The 23,879-nt window shown below is 33.5% G+C and overlaps 1 protein-coding gene across 3 annotated transcripts in view; it reads right to left on the bottom strand.

The window, feature by feature from the left end:
- The window catches only part of Phlpp (PH domain leucine-rich repeat protein phosphatase), a 102,049-nt gene that overhangs the window by 66,832 nt on the left and 11,338 nt on the right, over positions 1-23,879 (bottom strand). The window contains exons 1-2 of one of the 3 annotated variants that reach the window (XM_072911560.1): positions 14,731-14,990; positions 8,514-10,459 (exon numbers count right to left, since the gene is read on the bottom strand). The exons of 1 other annotated variant lie outside the window; for it this stretch is intronic. In XM_072911560.1, coding sequence (XP_072767661.1) covers positions 8,514-10,223 — 1,710 coding nt within the window. In that variant the 5' untranslated portion in view covers positions 10,224-10,459; positions 14,731-14,990. Of the gene's footprint in view, positions 1-8,513; positions 10,460-14,730; positions 14,991-23,879 lie in introns of those variants that run through there. One more of the 3 variants, XM_072911561.1, reaches the window with a different exon arrangement.

The following is a 23,879-nucleotide window of genomic DNA, read 5'->3' as shown; positions in this document are numbered from 1 at the left end:
GGTCATTCATTACGTTCTCCCCTGTCAGTGTACATACGTATGTGCGTGTGTTAGCATGTGTATACCTCGGCGACTTTAATTAAATTAGGCAACGGCGCGTAAAAATTTGTTCTCGCTTAACGAAAGACAATTTCCGATGTCGTTATGATTGACAATTTTATTCTCATACTTCTTCTCTTCCCCTCTTTCGTTGGATTTATGTGACTGCCGGATCTGATTTTAATTAAAAATACAAATTGCATATATCGGCCTATCTCGCGTTCGTTTTCTCTCTCATTGCGATTTTGTTTGAAATAACGTAATACAGATTTATCCTTTTATAGAGTAAGAGGATTACGAGTAGGTTCGCATTTCTCGTATGGCTAACTTCTTATTTTATAAGGAGTATAAATAATCGTCTTCTTAATACTTTATATGCGCTATATCCGAGTATAAACGTAAAGTACATGTAGCTTAGAATAAAAGTTAGAAGATATATTGTTAAGAAAGTATATTATATATATATTATTAATCTATAAATTCTTTATATTAAACGGAAAAATATTTTAACAGTTGAAAAAAACTCTATAGTTGTCCATTGTGTTAAATAATTCAAAAATAAAAATTTTGAGAAGAAAGATTTTCGAGAATGGAATATATAAAAGGAAAATCAAATTCCTAAAAAATGCAAATATTGAATTTTATATTTTAATAATTAATTAATTTAATTGGGAAGATTTAATAATAAATGGAGAGATATAATAATTTAAGAATCTAAAAATAAAGATTTAAAAATAATCTATTCCGATCTAAAGATCCACAAACACACTCAAAGATTATCCAATGCAAGAATATAAACAAGTTTGACACTACACAAATAAAATAAAAAAAAAATATAAGAAAGTACCGCCACAAAGCAATCGGTTCATTTCGCGTAAACTTTTATCGAAGCCGCCTGTTGAACTCGATAAAATTCCATCTTATAACATTTCACTGTACTTACTGTAGCATCAGAAAATCATAAAAAAAGTATCTCTCGCAACCGAGAATACAAAGTACATTTTGACGAAACGCCCGGGCGTTTTATCGTCACCCATCAAACATTCTTCGCGCTTCTCATCTCTCGATTCTATCCTTTTTGCTCCTTTTCTATTTTCCCCATTGATACACGAAAAAAAAACATACACGGACGCTATAAAACAACGATTGTTAAACAACGTTGCTCGTAAAGCGATGCTCGTTAAACGCGCCGGCTCGTGAATGTGATGTTCGTAAAATGAAAACGAATCGCGATTTCAGTTAATCGTAAAAAAAAGTCCTTTTAGGACTTAAAGGTTAAAAGAAGTTCGCATGGCGTAATCTTGATTGGACGATGATCATTAGAGTGACCGGTTAATACTGTCAGATTAGATCGAATCTAATTGGATGCTTTCTTTTCATGGGACGTGCGGCGATCTCAACGAAATAATTATTGCTATCTATAGTTTTTGTTGCAAAGTTCCGTTATCCTCTGAAACTTTGTTGAAATTATGTTGGAGTTTCATATAATTTATCTACACACACAGATTCAGGGAAACAATCGATTTCGAGCTGACACACCGTGTCGTGTCTACTACAAAATTTATAGGCGAAGTTTTAAAATTATCAAATCTTGTTTCAGCTACAAAATTTCATTTATATTATATTCCAAACACAAAGAAGATTAAATTTCTCCTGTATTACATGCATTTCTTTGAATAATTATTTTTCTTCTATAGTAATTCCTTCTCATAATTGGATTTTTCAATTACAATTTAATTATAATCTAATTATACAACAGTTTTTATTTTAAATGTTTTCGGCTTAAAATTTTCGAAAAAATTTATTTATCAGATTATTCTGACATATAATATCTGCTAAACTATTAAATTTTCGCTAAAAAAATATTGAATTCTATATTTTAATAATTAATTAATTTAATTGAGAAGATTTAATAATAAATGGAGAGATATAATAATTTAAGAATCTGAAAATAAAGATTTAAAAATAATCTATCCCGATCTAAAGATACACAAACAGATTCCAAGATTATACAATATAAACAAGTTTGACACTATACAAATGAAATAAAAAAAAGAGAAAAAATTCGCTAAAATCGAAAATCCTAAATTATTATAAAATCTTCGATTAAAATAACACTTGGTAATGGGACATCGTAGAATCTAGTTAACGAGATCGATAGAGAGAGATAAAAGTCTTATACAAATAAGATTTTTATTTAGATAAGAAACTTATTCAATCTAGAGATAAGAGGGTGCATTATATTTTGAAGTATAGAACTTTCGCGATGGCTGTCAGCTTCCCGGTTCAATCCTTGTCGCGAGAGGGAAATATCTAACGATCAAACCGAGACGTATAACTTTAACGGGCTAGCATTGCACAGATCTTCTAGCGCTCTGCGCGTTGTTCCCGCGTAGACTGACAGTTGAGTGTGACGTGTCAGGCCTGTCAAGAGCTCGAAACATCTCGTCATTCTGAGAAAACGAACTCTTCCGCGCGTGACACGTCGTCTACACTTTGCTCTAATTCAAGGTATGGCAGACTCCATAATTCCGAATGTAGAATAATCTGTATCTCGCGAGTACTTGGAATAGTGAAACGCGAGTGACAAGTTCGTACGATTACTTAACGCATGTGTTTTGCGCAAATTATTTAGCAAACATCGAATTCCCCCGTGGCACCTAAATTAATTAACGCGCCTTTGAGGTGATCCGAAAGATGATCGGAATTCTTTCCACTCTTATGAACTATTTAAAATTAACTTTGATGGAAATAAAGCGAATGAATTATCTCAAGAAATAAATTAAGGAAAAGGCAAATGAGAGTCCAGTTCTGGCTCTCATTTACTTTTTTCAGATTATAAAGAACCTTCCTTTGTAATTAATTATTGTACTTGCTGGCTGAAATATGTGTCTTACATATTATTCTTTTTTTTTGAAATATTAATCACTATTTTGGACAAAGGATAGTTAAACTTCTGAATCAATTGTCGCGAGAGATAATTGTAAGAAACAGGTTAAAATTAAACTTTCTACGTAAATGTATTTAAAAAAAAAGACTTTTATTTGCCTTATCTCTATTTAATTAATTTTTTAAAATTATATCTTAAAGAAACTTCTTTTGTAATTAATGATTAAATTAGCTATTATTTTTTTACAATAACAGAATATATATATATATATAAATGGAAATATATATTAGTCAGCGCAACGGAAATATAAGAATAGGTTTAGGTTAAAATTAAACTTTCTACGTAAATGTATTTAAAAAAAAAGACTTTAATTTTGCTTATCTCTAATTAATTTTTTAAAATTATATTGTAAAGAAACTTCTTTTGTAATTAATTATTAAATTAGCTATTATTTTTTTAAACTAACAGAATGTGTATATAAATGGAAATATATATTAGTCACTGCGGAAATACAAGAATATATAATGCTATAAATGATTTCCCACTCTCAAAGATTGATTTCCGTTCGGCAGGAATACCAATTCTCCTCGTGACGATAAATCCCGCATTATACGTTCGTTGAATTTCATTATTGTGCGGACTGTCTAGCAGGATCGAAGCAAGAAAAGATTTTAAATTATTCGACCAGAAATTTATTCTTGGAGAGACAAAAAGGTGCGGAGAGCGAAGATTCGTATCTTTGTTGTATGTAGATTTAACCCTTATTCCGTACTGATGGATCATTTTTTGTCTGTGATTTTTCTAACAACACGTCAATTTCTCGAAAACAAATAATCATAAAATAATATATTTAAGTAAATTATTTTGTCAAATTTATTATTTTAGTCTTTATTTAGAATGTTCAAAGAAGGTATATACATTTTTTTCAGATTTTTAAAAACACTTTTATTTGTTAATAAACTTATCGAAAATACGCTGACCCACCTGTACAGTTAGAAGGTGCCAAAAATAACAATACGGAGTAAGGGTTAAATCTCACGTGTTGTTCAATGGAACGTTATTTTTTTTTTTACGTCTTTATATGTGACAGCTTTGAAAAACATCTAATCGCGGTTTATAGATTTATCTTCTCGGTATTGCAAATTCGGCAAAAAAAAAAAAAAAAAAAAAAATCTGCATATATCGATCGCGCTTCGATCGCGCTTACGCTTATTTTCATCTCCTATGACGGGATCGAAAAATTTTTCGCTTGCTACTCCGACTGGAATCATCTCCTGGGAGATTTCGTGATCCACGGAATCTTTCGTTTGTTTTCATGAACTGCACTTCTTCACTCGCGCATCGATCTCCTTCCACGGCCAATAACAATCGTTGGACGAGCGCGGAGTTTCGATTTAGTAGCGGGCTCCTTCCACTGGCAGTTTCTCTCTCTCTCTCTCTCTCTTTCTTCCGCGAATCCCGAGAGATTCTCCCGTGGAAATAATACTTGATTCGTTTTGCTACATTCAGTCAGCATGTTACATGTTGGATTTTGAATTCCTACAACATTTGCCGCGATCCGTTTTATTTTTATTATCATCTCACCATTATTATTCTTATGAAATGATTTCGAAGACACTATTGAATAAATGTACACAAACTTGGCGTTGAATAATAGGGTCGGTCAAGGTTTAATAGATCTGTACTCTGTAATAATTTATTATCCGGTTAATTATCGAAGTTACAATGTCTATTCGGGTCAGCGCATACTGTGGTATATATTCACGTATTGCTACGCCAACAGCGTTAGCGTATTTGCATGTGCAGGAAGATTACGTGTAATTTCTCGCTTAATAACATTACGATGTAGCATGGCTGCGGTGACTAATGCCTAAGTGCCTTGAGGGAAACGCAGACAGTTTAGCAAAAGTTTTTGCGAAATAGTCAGATTGATCTGGGTCAATATTGACCGATGTTATTTCGGGGTTTGAAATATCAGGTCAACTATACAGAAAGATTTGTCACAGCAATATATAATATATTGGGTTCAATATTTTGCGACTCTGCCTTTTCTCTAATCAAATTCAAACGTCGAAGGCGTGGAAAATATTTATATTTTCCACCAAACTCGCCATATGTAAGTTGCATGCTTACGTAGGTGGTCATCTTTCGGGATAAATTTAGATAAGCTCGACCTATCCAGGCTATTGATGGTATAATATCGGACCGAAAAGACATCCGGTGGATATGGGTCGTTTTTTAACACGACCAGTTTGTTTGCAACATGAAGGCTCGATCGAAAAACTCTTCATCGACGAAAACGTCGCGTTGCAACGCTGGATTCCTCGGCGAACCTTTAATATCTCCGGCGCGTCGAAAATATAGAGATTCCTCGCAACGATATCGCTTCAGCCTCTCCTCTACTGCTCCCGCGGAACTTTGAGCGACGATCCTCTTCCGGTTCGGTGACGAAGAAATTCCGCTAGCACATGGCGATCGTGAACCGATGCACCCGTTTTATGTACCGGGTGTCACTTGATTCTTCGACTTTTCATAGAATATCTTTTACAACTGTGATTGCAAACTACGGTATTTTTTTCTTTATTCGAGATAAATAAATAAACATATATAATAATATATAATAAGTAATTGTTCAGTCCTTATCTTAGTCAAGTATTTGGAACGAAGGATAAACTAGGGTATGATGGCCATAGGCTGTAATTTTTTCAATAGTCGCTACATAGTGCGCTTCTTTAGTCCTTATCAAAGATAATTGATATTTACAGTAGTTTATGTGTATTACATTATTCGGAATAACGATATTGTGAGTCTTGTATCATATTTTTACTTTTGATTACCTGCAAAGTTTTTCATGTGTCCACTAAAAACTATTATAACGTCGAATAAATGACAGTTGAGCTATCGTAATCGACGTTAGACATATTATAAAGATATGTAAATTGTTATATGATCTATAATTTTTATTTTTGTTTTCACTATTTTTTTATAAATATTATGGTCATCTTTTCCTTAAAAGTTGGATAAGATGGCCAATGCTTATGTCGTACTATTTTGATAATATAAAATTTCTATGAAATATTTTCCTTTTAATTTCGATAATATTACGTAATTTAAGCTTCGGTGAAGATAATATGCCAAACACTATTTTAAAATAACAAAAATAAAAGTATGTTTTTTGCATTTTTAAAAACTATGGTCATCTTACCCGAGTTTATTCTATATTAAACATACATCTCGAAAGAGATGGTGAAATGCAATTTTTTTTTAAGTAGATTTACATTTTCAAAAATGAAAAACAATTCGTGGCTAAAATTCAAGGGAATGTCGGATTTATTTTCTACCGCATAAAAGCTACTCAACTACACGGACAATATAAATAATTGGCGAGGGATCTATTTTACAAAAATACAAGTGAGTTTAAAATACGTCAGAATGGATTGAATTACCGCACATTAACAGTTTCCATGTCATTTATGCATATGGTAAAAATTGATAAATAAAACAATATATGTATATCCTGAACACTCTGAAATTACAGAGGTACATTTCAATTGTGCAAAAGTATTATGTATTCGTATGATTGTGAAATATGATATTACTTCTATATATATTTTAATTAAAGATTTAATTATAATAATTTCATTATTATTTTATAATTAAATGGACATAAATACTGCAAGCACAAATAATCTTTAAAGAGAAAAAGAAAATTGCTTATATTATTTTTATAAATTAATTTATATTTTTTATATTCTTTTTTAGAAAGAGACAGAGATTTTAGATTTTTCAAACAGCTTTTAAAAGAACCACCAAGAAAATGATTTAAATGCATTATTGTATTGATATAACATTTTATAAATAAAATGTAATTTTATTTGTTAATAAGTAATTTTTTGATTTGTATTTTGTTTGCGCAACATTTAATCTGCAATAAGTGTAGCTTGTAAAAGTTTTAATTACAAATTTTAATGTGAAATATTGAACAAAAAGCGTACACGAGAAAGATTAATTTATACAAGGAAATAAATTCAGTCAAACATTACTTGTTTTCCGGTTCGTGTTTACTCGAGAAATCAATATTACTATTGCAATAAAGGGATTATTATTGACTTCATCATACAATGTAAATTAAATATAATTTAATATTCTATTTCTTATGTTATTACTTTATTGCAATATTCAAATTTTATTTTATTTCTGTTATCTATTAATGTCTGTTTTTTTAAATTTAATTTTGTATACTAAAAAGGTTTTTTAATTCCGTTTTCTTAATAACAAATAAATAAATAAATAAAGATTTGTTTACATTAATATATAGCTTTATACAGACAGATAAAATTTTTGACAAAAGCGATTGTTATTCCTTTGAATATAGATTTTTAATTCAGTGCTGTTGCTTTTCGAAGCAGCTATAAATACGTATTAAAGATTTCATGTTAGTTTAATGTCGAAGATAATTAATTTTGGCCAATTAATAATTACGATAACAAAGTAACGTCCTCGTTGCCGAAGGTCTGCGGAATAAAGAACGAGCGTCCTTCTTACGGAAACCAAAGTTAACTCTAGCTCGGTGGCTTTAGGTAGTCGGTTTCATTGAGCCAAAACTTCTTTCATCGAGCCAACCAGCTATTTAAATCTTGGCCTCTTTTGATTGCTCGCGCGTACATCGTTATCTTTGAGAAGCTATAGGTCACGCGGATCATTTTTAATTTCTCTTCAAAGTTTGTTAAATGATTAAAAATTAAGAAATATATAAGGTAAACTCGGGTAAGATGGCCATAGTTTTTAAAAATGCAAAAAAACATACTTTTATTTTTGTTATTTTTTAATAATGTTTGACATATATTATCTTCACTGAAGCTTAAATTACGTAATATTATCGAAATTAAAAGGAAAATATTTAATAGAGATTTTATATTATCAAAATAGTACGACATAAGCATTGGCCATCTTATCCAACTTTTAAGGAAAAGATGGCCATAATATTTATAAAAACAATAATGAAAACGAAAATACAAATTATAGGTCATATAACAAATTACTTTTATAATAAATAGGTCATATAACAAATTATCTTTATAATATCGATTACGATAGCTTAACTGTCATTTATTCGACGTTACAACAGTTTTTAGTGGACAAATGAAAAACTTTGCAGGCAGTCAAAAGTACAATAAAAATATGACATAAGATTCACATTATTTCGAATAATGTACGCACATAAACTACTGTAAATATCAATTATCTTTGATAATGACTAAAAAAGCGCGCTATGTAGCGATTATTGAAAAAATTACAGCCTATGGCTATTATGCCCTAGTTTACTCTATACTATTTATTATAAAATTGTTGTAATGTCGATGATCTAAGATTTCGTTTGTTCTAAAACGAAAACGAGAAACAAAATTTCGTGAGATGTGTGATCTCTGTATTTATTAAGATATTTTCGAAAGTCATGAAAGATCAGATTTGTTCTGAGATTACATTGTTCCTCGTATCTCCAACTGTTTCATCCCCTCACGAGACAAATATCAACCGCGCAAGTTGACGACAATCAGCTCGTTTGAAACTGGCACCCGTTTACCTGGACAAACAGAGACAAGTCGTCTCCCAGCAGCATGTCCCTGCAGACGTCCCTAGCCGTGGTGTCTAGAGTAAGATAGACGAGGCTGCTCTCGATCCCGGTGTGTATCCTCACCCATCCGCTTCCGTTCCCGAGGTTCGCAACGCCGACTCCCGAGTCCCAGGAGGAATTGAAGGTATCCTGCAGGAAGCTGGCGGCATCCTTCGTGCATTTTTCTTTCGATTTCGTGCTTCGACTTTGTATAGAGTCCGTGCTGAAGCTATCCCTCTCCTCGTTGCTGTCTCCCGACGATAGCCGCGTCCTCTCGCTATCGAATCGATCGATCGTCTCGTCCAGCTTTTCTAGGATTTTGCACTCCAGAATCCTCTCCTCCGTCGCGACGTCTTCGCTTCCCCTTCGCGATTCAACGATGTCTTTTTGCGAATCGATTTCGGATCGATTTCGCGAAACGCAATCCTCCGTCTTCTCCATTGGACTGTCGTTTTTCGTCTCGTTATTACGTGGATTGCAGCTCTCGGGATACAATTTGGAGCTCTCCAGACAATCTCCAGTCGCGAGTGATCCCATCTCCTTCAAAGATACATCTTCGCTAGCGTAGAAAATCGAATTTTCCTCCAACAATCGTCCTTTCTTTTCTTTTGATTTTGGATATTTCGATAATTGCGTCTTCTCCTCTGCTTGGTACGAAAAATTTTCCTTAGCCGCCATACTGAAATTTACATTTTCACGAACAATCTTTCGATCGAATCTATCCTTCTTTTCTGCTCGATCTGTAGTATCGATTCTCTCGTGATAATCTTTCGAAAAGGACGATTTATCGGTATTCGTCCGTCTAGAATCTTTCTTGAAAGATTTCTTTTCGCAGGTATCGCGTTGAAGAATATCCCGAGTCTTCCGATCGCTCGTTCTATGCTTCTTTTTGATCTCCGTATAAACGTGTTCCTCGGTATCAATTTTATCTCGGACAGTCTTCTCCTTTGCGTCCTTGGTACGGCTCGATCTCTGCTGAAACCTCTCGTAGTTAGCCAATATCTTCTGGTTAAGTTCGTGAATCAGTTCCAGTCGTTTCGAGATCGAGTCTTTGGTCCACCTCTTCGTCGCGTCGCCATTATCTTTCCTCAGCGTGTCGCCCTGCCGCCTTTGCTTCCTCAAAGTCGCGGAGCCGCGACTGAGAATACCGATCTCATATTTCGAATCGCTTCGGAGAACGTTCTCGTCCGTCACGTCAATGGAACAAGCGCCCCGATGTTTCCGGTCGACATTCGACCCAGGGAATCCTGACACGTTCATCAGCTCCAACGTCGGTCCAGTTGATGAGAATTTGATTTCGCGTTCCGAGCATTCCGAACCGATTTTCGATCTACCGTCAACGTTCCTCCTGCGATTCTCGCTAAACTCGATGCCTCTTCTACCGTCAGGACGAATTGCCAATCCAGGGCTAGAACGACTGCTTAAACTGACTCTCTCGTTCATCTCCCAGTTTATCGAGAGCCCATCTCTGACATTGTCCTCGTCGATACTCCTCTCTTTCATTGACCAAGGACTTTCGATTTTTCGATCGAGATCTCGATGAGGAAAAGAATCTTTCGGAACACTCGCGGTCGTTCGTTGCTTTAATCCTCTGGTGGACGACAATCGACGGGATCGTCGTAGTTTCACGGATGATGAAGGAGCGATCGGTTGATTGTTGGATACGCTAGCGATCAGCATTTTAGTCGTGGATTTGTTTTTATGACGGACTCTTCTTTATAGATCGATGAGAAGTTGAGTGTCGATGTTACTCCATTTGGCAGTTTATTGTTATATAATTTGATTTGATGAAATAAATAATGAGTTTATCTTTTAATCCTCGTTACGCTTGTTGGATATTTGTCTGCGTAAAATAGTCGTTCAATATATCGGTCCTACACGATTTAAATTATACAATATTACTGTCGAGTCAAATTCTAAATTTAAACTCACAACCGTTTAAAATTTTCTATCAAATTATTGATAATGCATTAATTATTACTATTAATAAATATTGTACTTTATATTATTATTGAAAACACGATTCGTTAAATTAATTTCATGTGAAATTTTAACCCAATTATTTATATAAATCCTTGGTTTTACAAATTGTCGTCTTTCGTCCTAGGCAATAAAATGCTCTTACTATCTAGGCCATTCTAATCTGGGCCTGTATTATTTATACATGTATATTATTATTTATGAAAAGATATAGATATATTAAGGTTCAAGTGAAACATAGACTGAGATTTTATAGGACAACGACCTTAGTCCACGTTTGAGTTGAATTTAATAATTTTACAACACTGTAAGATATTAAAATCAGATTTCAAGATTTTATGTTCAAACTTCTGACGTTTTAAATTTTAAATAAACGATATATATATACACATAAGATGATTAAAAACACGATATTCTGGGAAAATCTTACACTTGTGTGACGTATAAATTTTTGTAGCGCGGTTTTTTTATTCAATTGCAATACATGAACTAAATAAAACAAATATTATATTTTGTAGAATAGTTTATGTATTTTTCATGCGTCATCTACGAAAATTGTCGCGTGCGAACAACCGATCATGGAATTTGCGAGATTGCGGTAAGCGATTATGCGTTGTAAAATAGCGAAATTCTACATGACGGAAATAGAACCGCGACAGATCGTCGGTAAATGACTATGCTAATACTATTGGTGTATGTATCGCTGTCGTTTTTTACATATGCAGGAGGAAGCCATATAAAACGTCACGGTTGGACGCTCGTTTCAGCAACGCTGACGTCTATGCCTACATAATAATGCGCTTCAATAAAAGCGTATCTCTATCTAACAATAAGTGATGCTATTAGACAAGAAATAGAAATCCGGTTTCTTAAAGGACACTCAAAGATAATTAATATTTATGTATATATTATTGATCGAATACATTAATAATTGAAAAAAATTTGATATTCTCAACAAATCTATATTTATTGTCGCGTATTCTTGATCTGAAATCGATATATATTCCATAGATTTTGAAGATATCTTTTGAGTAAAAATTAAAAATATCCTTTCTATATTTAACGTCATAACGTTCATAATTTACGTGATCTCGCAGTTGAACTTTTCCACTAACAATAAGGAAAAAAATTGGTTTAGTTTAAAAAAAGATTTAGTTTTAATTATACCTTTTTTAGTACAATTAAATAATTGTTGAATTTACTGGAACTAAATGACAAATTTAATTCGTACCAATTTCTTTTTAATACTGAAATAAATGAAGCAAATATATTGTAATCAGATATAATAATAAAAGAAATTGACGAAAATATTGGAAGAATCAACGTGACAAATAAATATTTTACAAGCTATAATGTCAAAAGTTGTAATGTAACATTTCTTATCTCACGGTCAGGTATAATATTTTGACATAACTATAGCTCTCGATTATGACATTAATTTTAAAAGGTAGACTTTGAAATGTTTCAAATCTCCTACGAAACGTATACTATTTGACCGAGTTGAGTTATTATTTATGTTCTATATATATACCGCGAAAGCTCTTGCGATAAATCCGCCTTGTCAAAACGTGACATTTGTCCGATCGATCTCTCGCGATCGCTGTCAGTGAATCAGAGAATTTGATCTCCCAACGGAAAATTATCTTTCAAAGGCTACACACCGAGGTCGAAATATATAATCGCGAAAGTAATCCGCGGGGAGGCATAAAAGAAAAGAAGACGCGAATTTACGTGTTATACTCGCGGCTATTCGAATCACGTAGCCGCACTTTCTATTTATCTATCGTCCCGCGGCCAGAAAGGTATTCGTCTTAAGTTTATCGCTGGTATAAGTAGTAGGACGGGGTGGCAGAAGAGGAGGACGAGCTTCCTTTCTCACGAAATGTGAGTTTCCGGGGCGTGTCGCGGCGTTATATATCTCGTATAAATTGAGCGACAAGGGTGTACGGACTGTATACGTCGATCAACGACGAGCTCACCGGATCGCGAATGTGAAAAGAAATGTAAATGAGACCTGTTTCCTGTGTGCAGCACACCATTTTTGTCGCGTTGCTCGCACGTGAATTCAACGTATGATTATAACATTATAAATCTCTGTTTTTAAGTTTGAAAATTCTACTGAAGAGTAGAAAGCGGTGCTATTATTATTACTCTAACATGATTTTTCTTTAAGCTGGCCGCACACGGTACGATTTTTCATACTAAATCGTATACGAGACATTTAATTAACTATCATACTGGTTATGCAACTTGAATTATGTGTGTTGCGTGCTACTATACGTCCTAGTATGCTAGTTTTGGTAATAGGTTTGGCGCTTTTTTTCACACACGTGATTTCTTGCTAGCTGTAAACGATAATAATGATAATAACTGTCAAAAACGCGAAAAATTAAAATAACCTTTTTTTTTCTTCACACATGCAGATTTTTTTACGTATTGGATTAATATTTTAGTTATATAATTTCTGGTGATTTCAAATTCTTCAAGATTCTAAAATTTCTCTAGATAATAGTAGGCAATCGTAATGCGAAATAAATTCTGTCATAAATGAAATGGTTATCTGACATACATTATTCATCACCAAATGAAATAATATTCAAGTCAACAATATACTATAGAAAATACTGCATTCAAATATTACACAAATATAAAGAAAATATAAAGAAATTTATTTTCTTTGGTACATTATTTTATTTATAAAATTTCTAGATACTTTAATATATTTTTCAAGATTTAAAAAATCCTCCAGATTATTGTTAATTGTAATGTGAGATAAAGTCCGTTGTACAATAATGTAATAATCTACTCGTCGAACGATAATATATATCTTTTGTCTCTATATAAAGTGTAGGTTATTTTAATTTTTCGCGTTTTTGACAGTTATTATCGTTATTATCGTTTTACAGCTAGCAAGAAATCACGTAGTGAAAAAAGGCACCAAACCTATTACCAAAACTATCATACTAGGACGTATAGTAGCACGCAACACACCTAATTTCAAGTTGCATAGCCAGTATGATAGTTAGTTAAATGTCTCGTATACGATTTAGTATGAAAAATCGTACCGTGTGCGGCCAGCTTAAGTCTTTAACAGTTGGAGTAATAGAAATATTTTTGTGAGTAAAATATAGCAAAAAAATAGCAAAAAATTTGTGTACTATTAATTTATTTATGTATGTGCAATTTTTTATAATGGCTAGATAGCTTAATCTTAATCTTATTTTTATTATATTATACACATATATTTGTATATATTGTATAATTTGCATATATAATGCAATTTAAAATTTAATTGTGTGTTAATCAGAATATCAATAATCTATCTTTAATTTCAATATTAATTCGCTGTTTTGACTGGAAATTAGTCGGTTATAGATAGAAAGCTATGAGTTCGTAACAGTTCAATCTTGTTAACGGAAACAAATATTAACTAGCGAGAATAATCATTAACGACAATACCGTATATAGTCATTTGTGAACAAAGCGATGCATGCAACGACATTTCCCATCGACTCCCATGCCAGTATTATCGTGTAAATATTTCCAGCTAACAGAATTCGATAAAACCCACCACAGTCGATATCCATTATCTAGCTGAAAAGGAGAAACCAAAATTGATTCGGATCACGAGCGATGTTTTCCTCGAGATCTGCTTTGAACTTGGTGAATTCGTACGCGTGAATTATTAACCCATAGCGTTTCCGTGTAATTTATACAACTCCCCACAGAGTTCCACTTCCAGAACATTAAAATCACACGAAGCAATTATCTTTTACGTGTTAATCGGATGTAATAGAGAGACTCACGAAACATGAGAACATCACTACACATGGCTCATTAATATTTTGTCATTTTGATAGGACTTAAAAATGCGGAGAGATATCTTTTAACAAAATTGACTCATAATTATTTCAATAGCCCATAAAGTAAATTTGAAATTCATTCCGTTGTTCTTTTTTTTTCTCAAGAGTTTTATTTTTAATTAAGAGAAGAATATACAGATTTATGAACGTAATAAGATAAAACAGTTTTGCGCGCGAAACCAAGGATTTATACGTTTTCAGAATCTTTTGGTTAAAAATTTCATAAACGCATTATATTTTTCTTATATGTTAAATGAAAAAGTGAATTTTCTTGACGTTTAGTTAAAGAATTAATTTCTTCGTTGACCGAAATCATTAAATTTCACTTTCACTTTACAACTTACACAAATCAATTAAAACAATCGTGATTCGATTCACTTTATTTTCTCACTATTCAACGATTTTTAAACTTCCTATCGATATAAATTCGTCGATTAATTTATGCAATTGCGAAAAGATTCACAATTCTGACTCGAGCACTTTGTCATCAAGTATCACACCAATAACTAATTCTATTAGAGACTTTGATTGATTACAAAAGACACAAGGCGAAGTTGGGCGCGACATCGAATTTGGAATCGGATAGATACGTCAATTCGCGGGGCAGTCATCACGGACACTGGCCGTGGAGTTCAGAATTGTCGTATCGCACCCGGCATCATGAATACATCGTCGGGCCACCTGTCTCTCTTTCTACCTGTTAGTTTCGCTGGAGGATGGAAACGGAAGAGAGAAGGAGGGAAAGAGAAAGAGAGAGTGACAAACCGTGGCTCAGGTAGAGGGAGAGGAGAGAGAAAGGTCCCTCTGCCACGGTCTCTCCTTCCCACGTGTTCGCGTCACGTGTTTTTAGCCAGTGGAGAAAGAGAGTAGGACGCGGCGCGTGATGCCATGTTCTCCCAACTGGCGACCCTCGTCCTTCGGAGGGGAAACCAACGGCAGCGGAATGATGTACTTCCGCTGCCGTTCTCGGTTAACAGTTGGAGAGGATGATTGAATTTCGGGAATGTTATATGGAAACGCTGGCGATCGAACATAAAGATGGGAAAAGGTACCGTCGTGAACTTCCTCGATGGTCGAGAGTCTTGAATATGAATTTTCGGAAGGATGCAAACATTCAAACATCTCCGAAGTAGTTTCAAAATTCATGCCTTGAAAGAGATCTGTGTGAGACTAGTTTTATCAATAGAAGTTAGCTTTGATCAATTATATAAATTAATCAATTTTTTTTATTTCAATTTGAGTTGAAAGAGGCAAACAATTGGGTAAATTGAAATTGATCGAGACCTCGATAGAAATATCAATCATTCGAGACTATTTCTTTATAATATGCAATCAAGTGTGTAAACGACAATGAATTCCAATAATAAAACCAATATTTGTATTTTTTAATAGTAATAGCAGTAATTTGTTTCGTTCTGAGAATATAATATCGTTCTAAGAATACAAGAGTATTTTACTTTTTCAAACGTTTTTTATATCATACAAAATTACACATAAAATTATAACTAGAATTTTATCTTAAATTTTATTAGAATTATAGGTCGCCTAAAGAATCTTTAAAAAATATATATACACAATTCAATATAACTAGATATAACGCGTAGTGAAAGTACATCTTGATGAAATCAAATGTGCGAATACTTGGTTGTTAATAATATTAGAAAAAATTATTAATCTTTTCGTCGGAAAGTAATCGTCGCTTTTGTAAATTCAACGGGTAATAAACACAGTTATATTCAGATTTCACGAGCGAAACATTTCACAAGTGGAGTGCATTGTCCCTGGAAAGCGGTTTGAGTGGATCCGTCCGTGACTCGCGACACGAAGGAGGCCATTCCCACGCATTGTCCCTTTCTGTTCCTCGGAGTAGAGTGACGTGTCCACCCTTTCAGCTCAGGAAGCGGTCGCATTTGGGCGCGCCTCTCGCGTGTTTGCACGCTTACCGAAAAAACGTACACGCGTCTTGGTTCAAACAATTCGACCAACTCTGTGATTTGCTTGTTATGCCCGAGTTAGGCGGTGAGCTTTCAGAAGCCATCGCTCTTACGTTGCAATGTATACCGCCAAACTTTTACAAGTCGTAAGCCCGAGAATTATTACCGCTGCAATCTGTAAAGTATATGCAACAGTAATTTCGCGGGTCTATAAGAAAAGGAGAATTTATACGAAAACAAGTTTCCGGCGCGCGAGAGAATTTAGAAATGAAGATTTTGCGCGAAGAAAAGAGAAAGAGAGTCCCCGTAGTCTCAGTTAAAACTAGCTACCCGCGAAACCCGAACTAAGAGTTTCTCTGAACTTCTGTAACCACATATGTATATACATCAAAATGTTATTTCAGTATTTAAAATGGTTAAGCTAAAAACATTAATTAAACAAAATGCCATTAAATCATTCATGTTGTTCGTATGCTATATAATTCTCTCGCGGTTGCGAATGTTACAATTATATATCTCAGTTGCTGAATAAAAAAAAAATCTTTTGTTTCCCGACGAGAATTTGTATTGTAGTCCGAGACGCACAGAAACTAACAATGGCCGCACTAAATTCATGTCTATCCGATGTCTTTTTAGAACCCTTTCAATGGGGTTCTATTTGGGTTATTCCATCTTCTCTCTCTCTCCCTCTTCCGTTTCCTTCTTCATTGTCTCTTCGGTTGTACATCGTTATCACTCCTCTCTCATGTCATGATTACAAACGAAACTAATTAAAGCTGATGAGCCTAAATGGACGAGATTTGACTAGCATCCCTTGAAACTGTTCGGGATATACTGTCATTCTGTCCAGTAACAGACTATGCGCTCTTGTTGTAAACATCCGGGCGCTTTGTCGACTAAGGATCGATAGATCAAATAATGGGAGTAATACCTTTCGAATAGTGATTTGCGATCAAATTAATTACTATCAAAATATTATATAGATGATATATATGTGGAAAGATTTTCCTTCTTCCTCCGCTTTTACATCTATCGATATCCATTTCTGCACCTACAAATAAAAACCTACAACGAAGTAAAAAGTACTTGGCACGAAATAAAATATTTGTGGCACATCGAAAACATTGTGCAAAACTTTTCTCCTTCCTTGTAGTAGACAAGATTAAGCTGAACAAATCTTTTCGTTAGTCGCGTCCCGTCTCCATTAAACAATGTTTAACCGGTAAAGAAACGGAACCGAGGAAATGTCATCCTGGGCCTCCCTAGGGATGGAACGGAGGAAGTTTAGCTCAAAGCTATATCGATTTCAATCGTCGCGTTTACTTCAGGCCGCCGCGAATCGAAGGTTGTCGGTCTGCATAATCCAGTCTTGATATCGTCTAATCGCCTCTTGGATTTCCCTCTACTTGACCTTCTTCCGATCGACCCTCGGTAATCCATCCGCGAGAACCAACAGCAGGGCCGATATTTAATCGATCGTCGCGACTACCCCTCCCTCCTTCCCAATCTCTTGATTTCGCGCTCGGTCCGATTTTGCCTATTATCGTACGTGAAATATTGGCAAACTCCGTGGCTAGATTAACGAATTCATGATTTATCGGTCCCTTTTCGGCCGCTCTGCTTCGTCCGATTAATGAGAATCTCGCGACGGCCACTTGTCGACCTCGATCCACCGTGATATTTACGGCGATGACTTATCGACGTTCGAAAATTATCCCTCTTCCCCCTTCTGGTATTCGCGGATTCTGACGGATTTAGGCTTACAATTAGTAATATAAGTTTATAATGATTTTTCATCTCGAAATATTAAGAGTTTGTAAATCGGGAAAGACAGCTGATTTTTAATAAAACAGGATTACTTAAAAACTGAAGAAAATATAGAATGCAAATACAATTGTTTTAAAATAAAAATCTGTGTAAAATAATGAAAAAAAAGCTACTAAAAATTTTAACCTCGTAAAAGAATTAAACTTGAAAAAAGTAAAATAAATATAAGTATAGTGAAAATTCAATTTATCCAATAAATAATGATAATTAAATAGAAATGTTAAGTAGAAAAGAATTAAGTAAAATAATCTGAAATATTCTTCGACTTATTGTTAGAAATTTAATCATCAAAATTTCAACAGTTGCAGAAATTGCAAATTCTTTCATTTTAAAGAAAAATTGACTTTTGTCAAGTAACAATTGAATTTGTCAAGATTAAAAATGTTTATGATTATTTTTACACTAGGGAATAATTTTTATTTTTATATATCAATTATAATGTATATAAATATAAAGAATTCATAGAAAAAGAGAGAGAGAGAGAGAGAGAGAGAGACAATCGAATAAAATCGATAAAAATCATGAAAAATAAAAACGGCTATTATTTATGAAAGTGAAATGTAGTCTCTTGCATCTTTCAATATCGAAGTTTAGTTAAAATTTAAAAATTTCTCTTTTTATATTTAACAATCCACTTAACAATTCCTATTTTATAGAGAAAAAGCAAAGCTCAAGTTTTTCTTTGGTCCGAAACAAAAGAAGAAAACGAGGAAATATATAAATAAAAGAATAGTGATCGGAGTGTTATGATAATTAAAACGGAAAATTATAAGACTTTAATCGAGAGAACTGGCGTCGATGACAACGTCGTATTTTTCCGCGTGCAAGAATCTTTCGCAATGCGTGAGACAATTGCATCAGAAATTAATAAACAGCGTGAATAAATCTTTTGTAAGTAAAAAAGAAGAAAAATGGGATATTCTTTCTCTGTCACGAATTATTAAATTTAATTACTAAATTAAATTGAAGAGCACGCGCACAATCTCCCTCTCTTTTTAAAACTTTCGTTAGCTTCTTAAACGCAGTTTATCAAACTCGTTTCGTCTCGTCGAACTTTTACCGACCATTATCAACATTTTCCCCGATGTAACACGGTGCCAAGTTTAATCGAAACTGAGTAATTATGAATTTTCGACGAGATAGCCTCGACGAGACAAGCCCGTTCAATTTGTAATACGATAGTAAATAATCTTGGTCCCAAAATCCAATCATCGCAGATATCACGAAGAGCTGACAAATCCGACGATATGTCGGATATATCGAGGCTTTCATCCCCGATGACAGTAATGTCCGCAAATCCTCTGCAAAAACAAGATTCATATATATGCAAGACATGTTGACGTTGCTCCCGATATCACGTTGTGTACGCGTATCATTTTAACTTCATCCCGACACGTCAGTGTGTAAGTGTGCGCGTGTGTGTTGGCGCGCTTCACTAAAATAATTTATCGTAATAATGTTTGTTTGTGACATCGTAGTATTTTCAAAAATCCTGCGTATCACACATAATAATATTACAGCTAAAATATATCTGATAACAGCTATTGATAAATAATGACGGAATAAAAACGAGATGTGTTCGAAACATACCAATCTATCGAATTCGCTTTAGTGTCTTCTCAACACGATCTTAAATTTAATTATTAAATTAAATTGAGGAGCACGATCCCTCTCTCTCTCTCTCTCTAAAACTTTTATTATCTTCTTAAGTGCGATATCAGTTGTCAAACTCGTGTCTCATTGATCTTAGGAAATCAATCGGCGCGGCTTTTAATAGTTGTACATGCGGGATGAAAATAGATACAGACGTAACCACCTGTCGTCTGTCGGTCGCGGCGCGGCCGTACAATTCGTTTCACTCTCAACCTGCTTGAGAATTTATGGATTCCGACAACGTCTTAAGGATATTGCCTTTCGTAGTCCGTCACGTGCAACGTCGCGCGCATAGCAAGAGCGCCGCCGGCTCGAGAATATAAATACCTGAGCGCGAGCGCGAGATCCGAAAGAAATGTCAAGTTGGAGTCAAACGACGCGGAAAGCCTCGCCGATCAACCCTCTCTGCTTATATCATATACTGGGTGTAACGTTCAACAAACAACTGCTCTATGAGAAACGTTCACTCAAAAAAGTGATCTTGCAACTTCAACAAAAATTTTCTAAAAAATTGTAAAAAATTCACTGAAACAGATAAATAATTAGCAAATACTGTAATACTGCATATATTTTGCACTTAATCAATTTAAATGACGGAGACAGAATTTATATCTGTACTATTAGTGTAATTTAGACAGAAAATTTTTCTGTGATGCCTATCTTTAAGGCCTATTGTCAGGGACAATTATATTTGTGATTAATAATTGACAATGGAATTTAAATTTTCTAGAGGTATTGCTAGAATATTGCTACTATACATTCTATACGTGACAAACAATATTCTAACAGATACAAAAAGTAGCGATAAATTTTAATTGAAACATCTAGAAATCCATCTAGATATCTATATTAGCAAAATATTTTTTTAAGTGTTGGATCGTTGCACGTGGATTTTTCTTTCTATTAGGGTAAACTCGGGTAAGATGACCATAGTTTTTTAAAATGCAAAAACATACTTTTATTTTTGTTATTTTTTAATAGTGTTTGACATATTATCTTCACCGAAGCTTAAATTATGTAATATTATCGAAATTAAAAGGAAAATATTTAATAGAAATTTTATATTATCAAAATAGTACGACATTAAGCATTGGCCATCTTACCCAACTTTTAAGGAAAAGATGACCATAATATTTATAAAAAAATAGTGAAAACGAAAATAAAAATTATAGATCATATAACAATTTACATATCTTTATAATATGTCTAACGTCGATTACGATAGCTCAACTGTCATTTATTCGACGTTATAATAGTTTTTAGTGGACACATGAAAAACTTTGCAGGTAATCAAAAGTAAAAATATGATACAAGACTCACAATATCGTTATTTCGAATAATGTATGCACATAAACTACTGTAAATATCGATTATCTTTGATAATGACTAAAAAGGCGCACTATGTAGCAATTATTGAAAAAATTACAGCTTATGGCCATCTTTTCCGTATGGCCATCATACCCTAGTTTACCCTAATGTTTGATGCTTTCGAAAAAATTAAATATTTTCGTAGCAACGTGCGGGCAACACATTTATTTAATTATCTCTGATGCAAAATATTTGTATCAGATAATGTACAAATACGTTAAATAATGTCTGGTTAGTACATTAAATGGGTTAATTAGCTCAATAATGAAGCTTGGATCAAATTTTCATCACGTGTGCGCGCACGGGTAGAATTATTGGTCGACTAAGATCATTGTAATATAGGACACGCGTAATGAATTTCGCTTTTTGGTTCCAAGTTTTATCGCGCTAGCAAATCGCGCTTAATGTCAATTTTAATGGCGTGCTGATAATCTCGTAATTCCGCTAATCTCGATTTAATGAGAGGGTAATTTCGCGCTCGGAGTTATCGACGTTTATGCGCTGTCGCGCAGATCAACTGTCCGATCCGTCGTTAGTATAATGCCCTGGTTACGTCCAATGCCTGTCGGGGGATAGCGTTCTAATCCGATTCTACGTGGTTTACACGACGGCGAGTCGAACGTAATCCGGATCTAACCCCGCGCGAACACGTCGCGTTGCTGAAGATGCGATTTCTCTCGCGATGAGAGTATCGCGCGATTCTATGGGATACGCGCGTTCTACGAGAGCATGGGGGTCCACAATATAACTTAACTGGTTTGTCTCTCTGAGCGTCTCTCTCATCTTAGTTTAGATCGATACGATCTATCTACGCGAGAAAATGTAACAGACGAATATTTCCGAACCTATTTCTTATTTTAACACGTATTGAAAAAAATTCTTTATATTATATATTATTTTATTTTAAATACGTATTTATCGCTATTCTGAATTTAGTAAGTTAAAAAGGTTGCCTGAAAATACAAAGTCCCTATTACGTCATTTCAATTGTCATTTTATATCATATTTTATGTTACTATATGTATGTTATATGTATAGCTTTATACTTTGTTCTCCACGTCATTTTTTGCTTAAATGCGTTTTTCATAGAATTGAGATTATTTAAACTTATGTTTCAATTTTTTTCTTTAAATTTATAAACTATTTTTTTTTAATTAAAAAGGAGCTAAATAATTTTTTTTTCAAATCCTACGTAGACATTTACATTTGTATTTTAAGAGTTTTAAATTTCTCAAATAAAGAAAAAGAATTTATTTAAAAAAAATTTAATTTATAATATATAATAATATATACAATATTTTAATTTCTTCAAAAGAAGAGATTCTTCAAATGACTTTTATTTTCATATCATCCAAATTCTCTTTTCGCTTAAAGTACTGTAAACTTTTTACAAATTTAAATAATTATTATTTGAGTGTAATAGAATATATGTATATTATATTTGAATCAAAGCAAGAATAAAAGTAATGGTTCCCTGATACTCGCATTATCTGTTTGCCAGATTGAAGCAAAGTAAGAACTTATCGGATAGAAGTAAATTGCCGGACACATAATAAAACTATTATTGAAAAATACATCACACGAAGATGAATAAGAAGTCGAAACAATCGAGAGAAATTGCTTCGCAAAGAGAGTGAAATATTTCTGCGTTTTCGTGCGTCTGTAATTTTCCGCCTATCCAAAGTATGATTCGTTGTTGCGCTGCTGCTTTGTATCGATATATCGATTGATGCCTACATGTTCCCACGTATGACGTATTGTACAATGGAATTCTATTCGGCAAAGCATCGTATTCCGAACGCTTTGATGCCCATTTGAATGAAATGGAGTCTCTCTATATAGAAGCTTGCGTTCTTATGTATCTCCACAGATTTGCACAGATTCGCGAATATTTCGCCTCATTGGTCTATTGCAACGATACTTTCTGCTATAAATTCTGCCCCAAATATTCAATTTTGCAGAATTTGTAATTCGCAATAAATTTCGAATTATATATAGATTTTTCGAAATAAAGCAGATTTTCGATATTACAAATTTATATCAGATCGCACAGATCTTTTATGAGAGAAAGAAAGAGAGAGAGAGAGAGATTGTTCGCCATAACGAGAGATACTCTACTTTTCAAAATTTATTCCGTTTGTTTTCAAATTGATTTTGATTAAAAAGTTTATTGTTTTTTTTAATAAAAAGGAATGTGCAAATAATAAATAAAATTGTAACACGTAATAATTTCTAATATCATTATTCCCTCTATAAAAGTAAAAAGTGATGCAATTTCTTTTAATATTTAATTTGTATTATGTCGGAGATGTTTTAACCCTTATTCCGTATTGATGGATCAGTTTTGTCTGTGATTTTTCTAGCAACGTCAATTTCTCGAAAACGAAATAATCATAAAATAATATAATTAAGTAAATTATTTTTCAAATTTATTTAGAATGTTTAAAGAAGGTATATACATTTTTTCAAATTTTTTTAAAACACTTTTACATATTAATAAACTTATCGAAAATACGCTGACCCATCTGTACTTAGAAGGTGCTAAAAATTACAATACGGAGTAAGGGTTAATAATATAGCGCAAATCCCAATGTTAAGAAGATTTAATTAAATAACTGCTTAGAGAGTAAATTAATGCTTCCGACAGAAAAAAAAGAGCAAATCATCAATCTCAATTTCCATTTAGATGCCATCGTTCTTAAAGATCAATA

The sequence above is a fragment of the Anoplolepis gracilipes genome, chromosome 2 (assembly GCF_047496725.1).
Source record: "Anoplolepis gracilipes chromosome 2, ASM4749672v1, whole genome shotgun sequence".
Taxonomy (NCBI): domain Eukaryota; kingdom Metazoa; phylum Arthropoda; class Insecta; order Hymenoptera; family Formicidae; genus Anoplolepis; species Anoplolepis gracilipes.
This window is presented reverse-complemented; position numbering and strand designations above follow the sequence as displayed.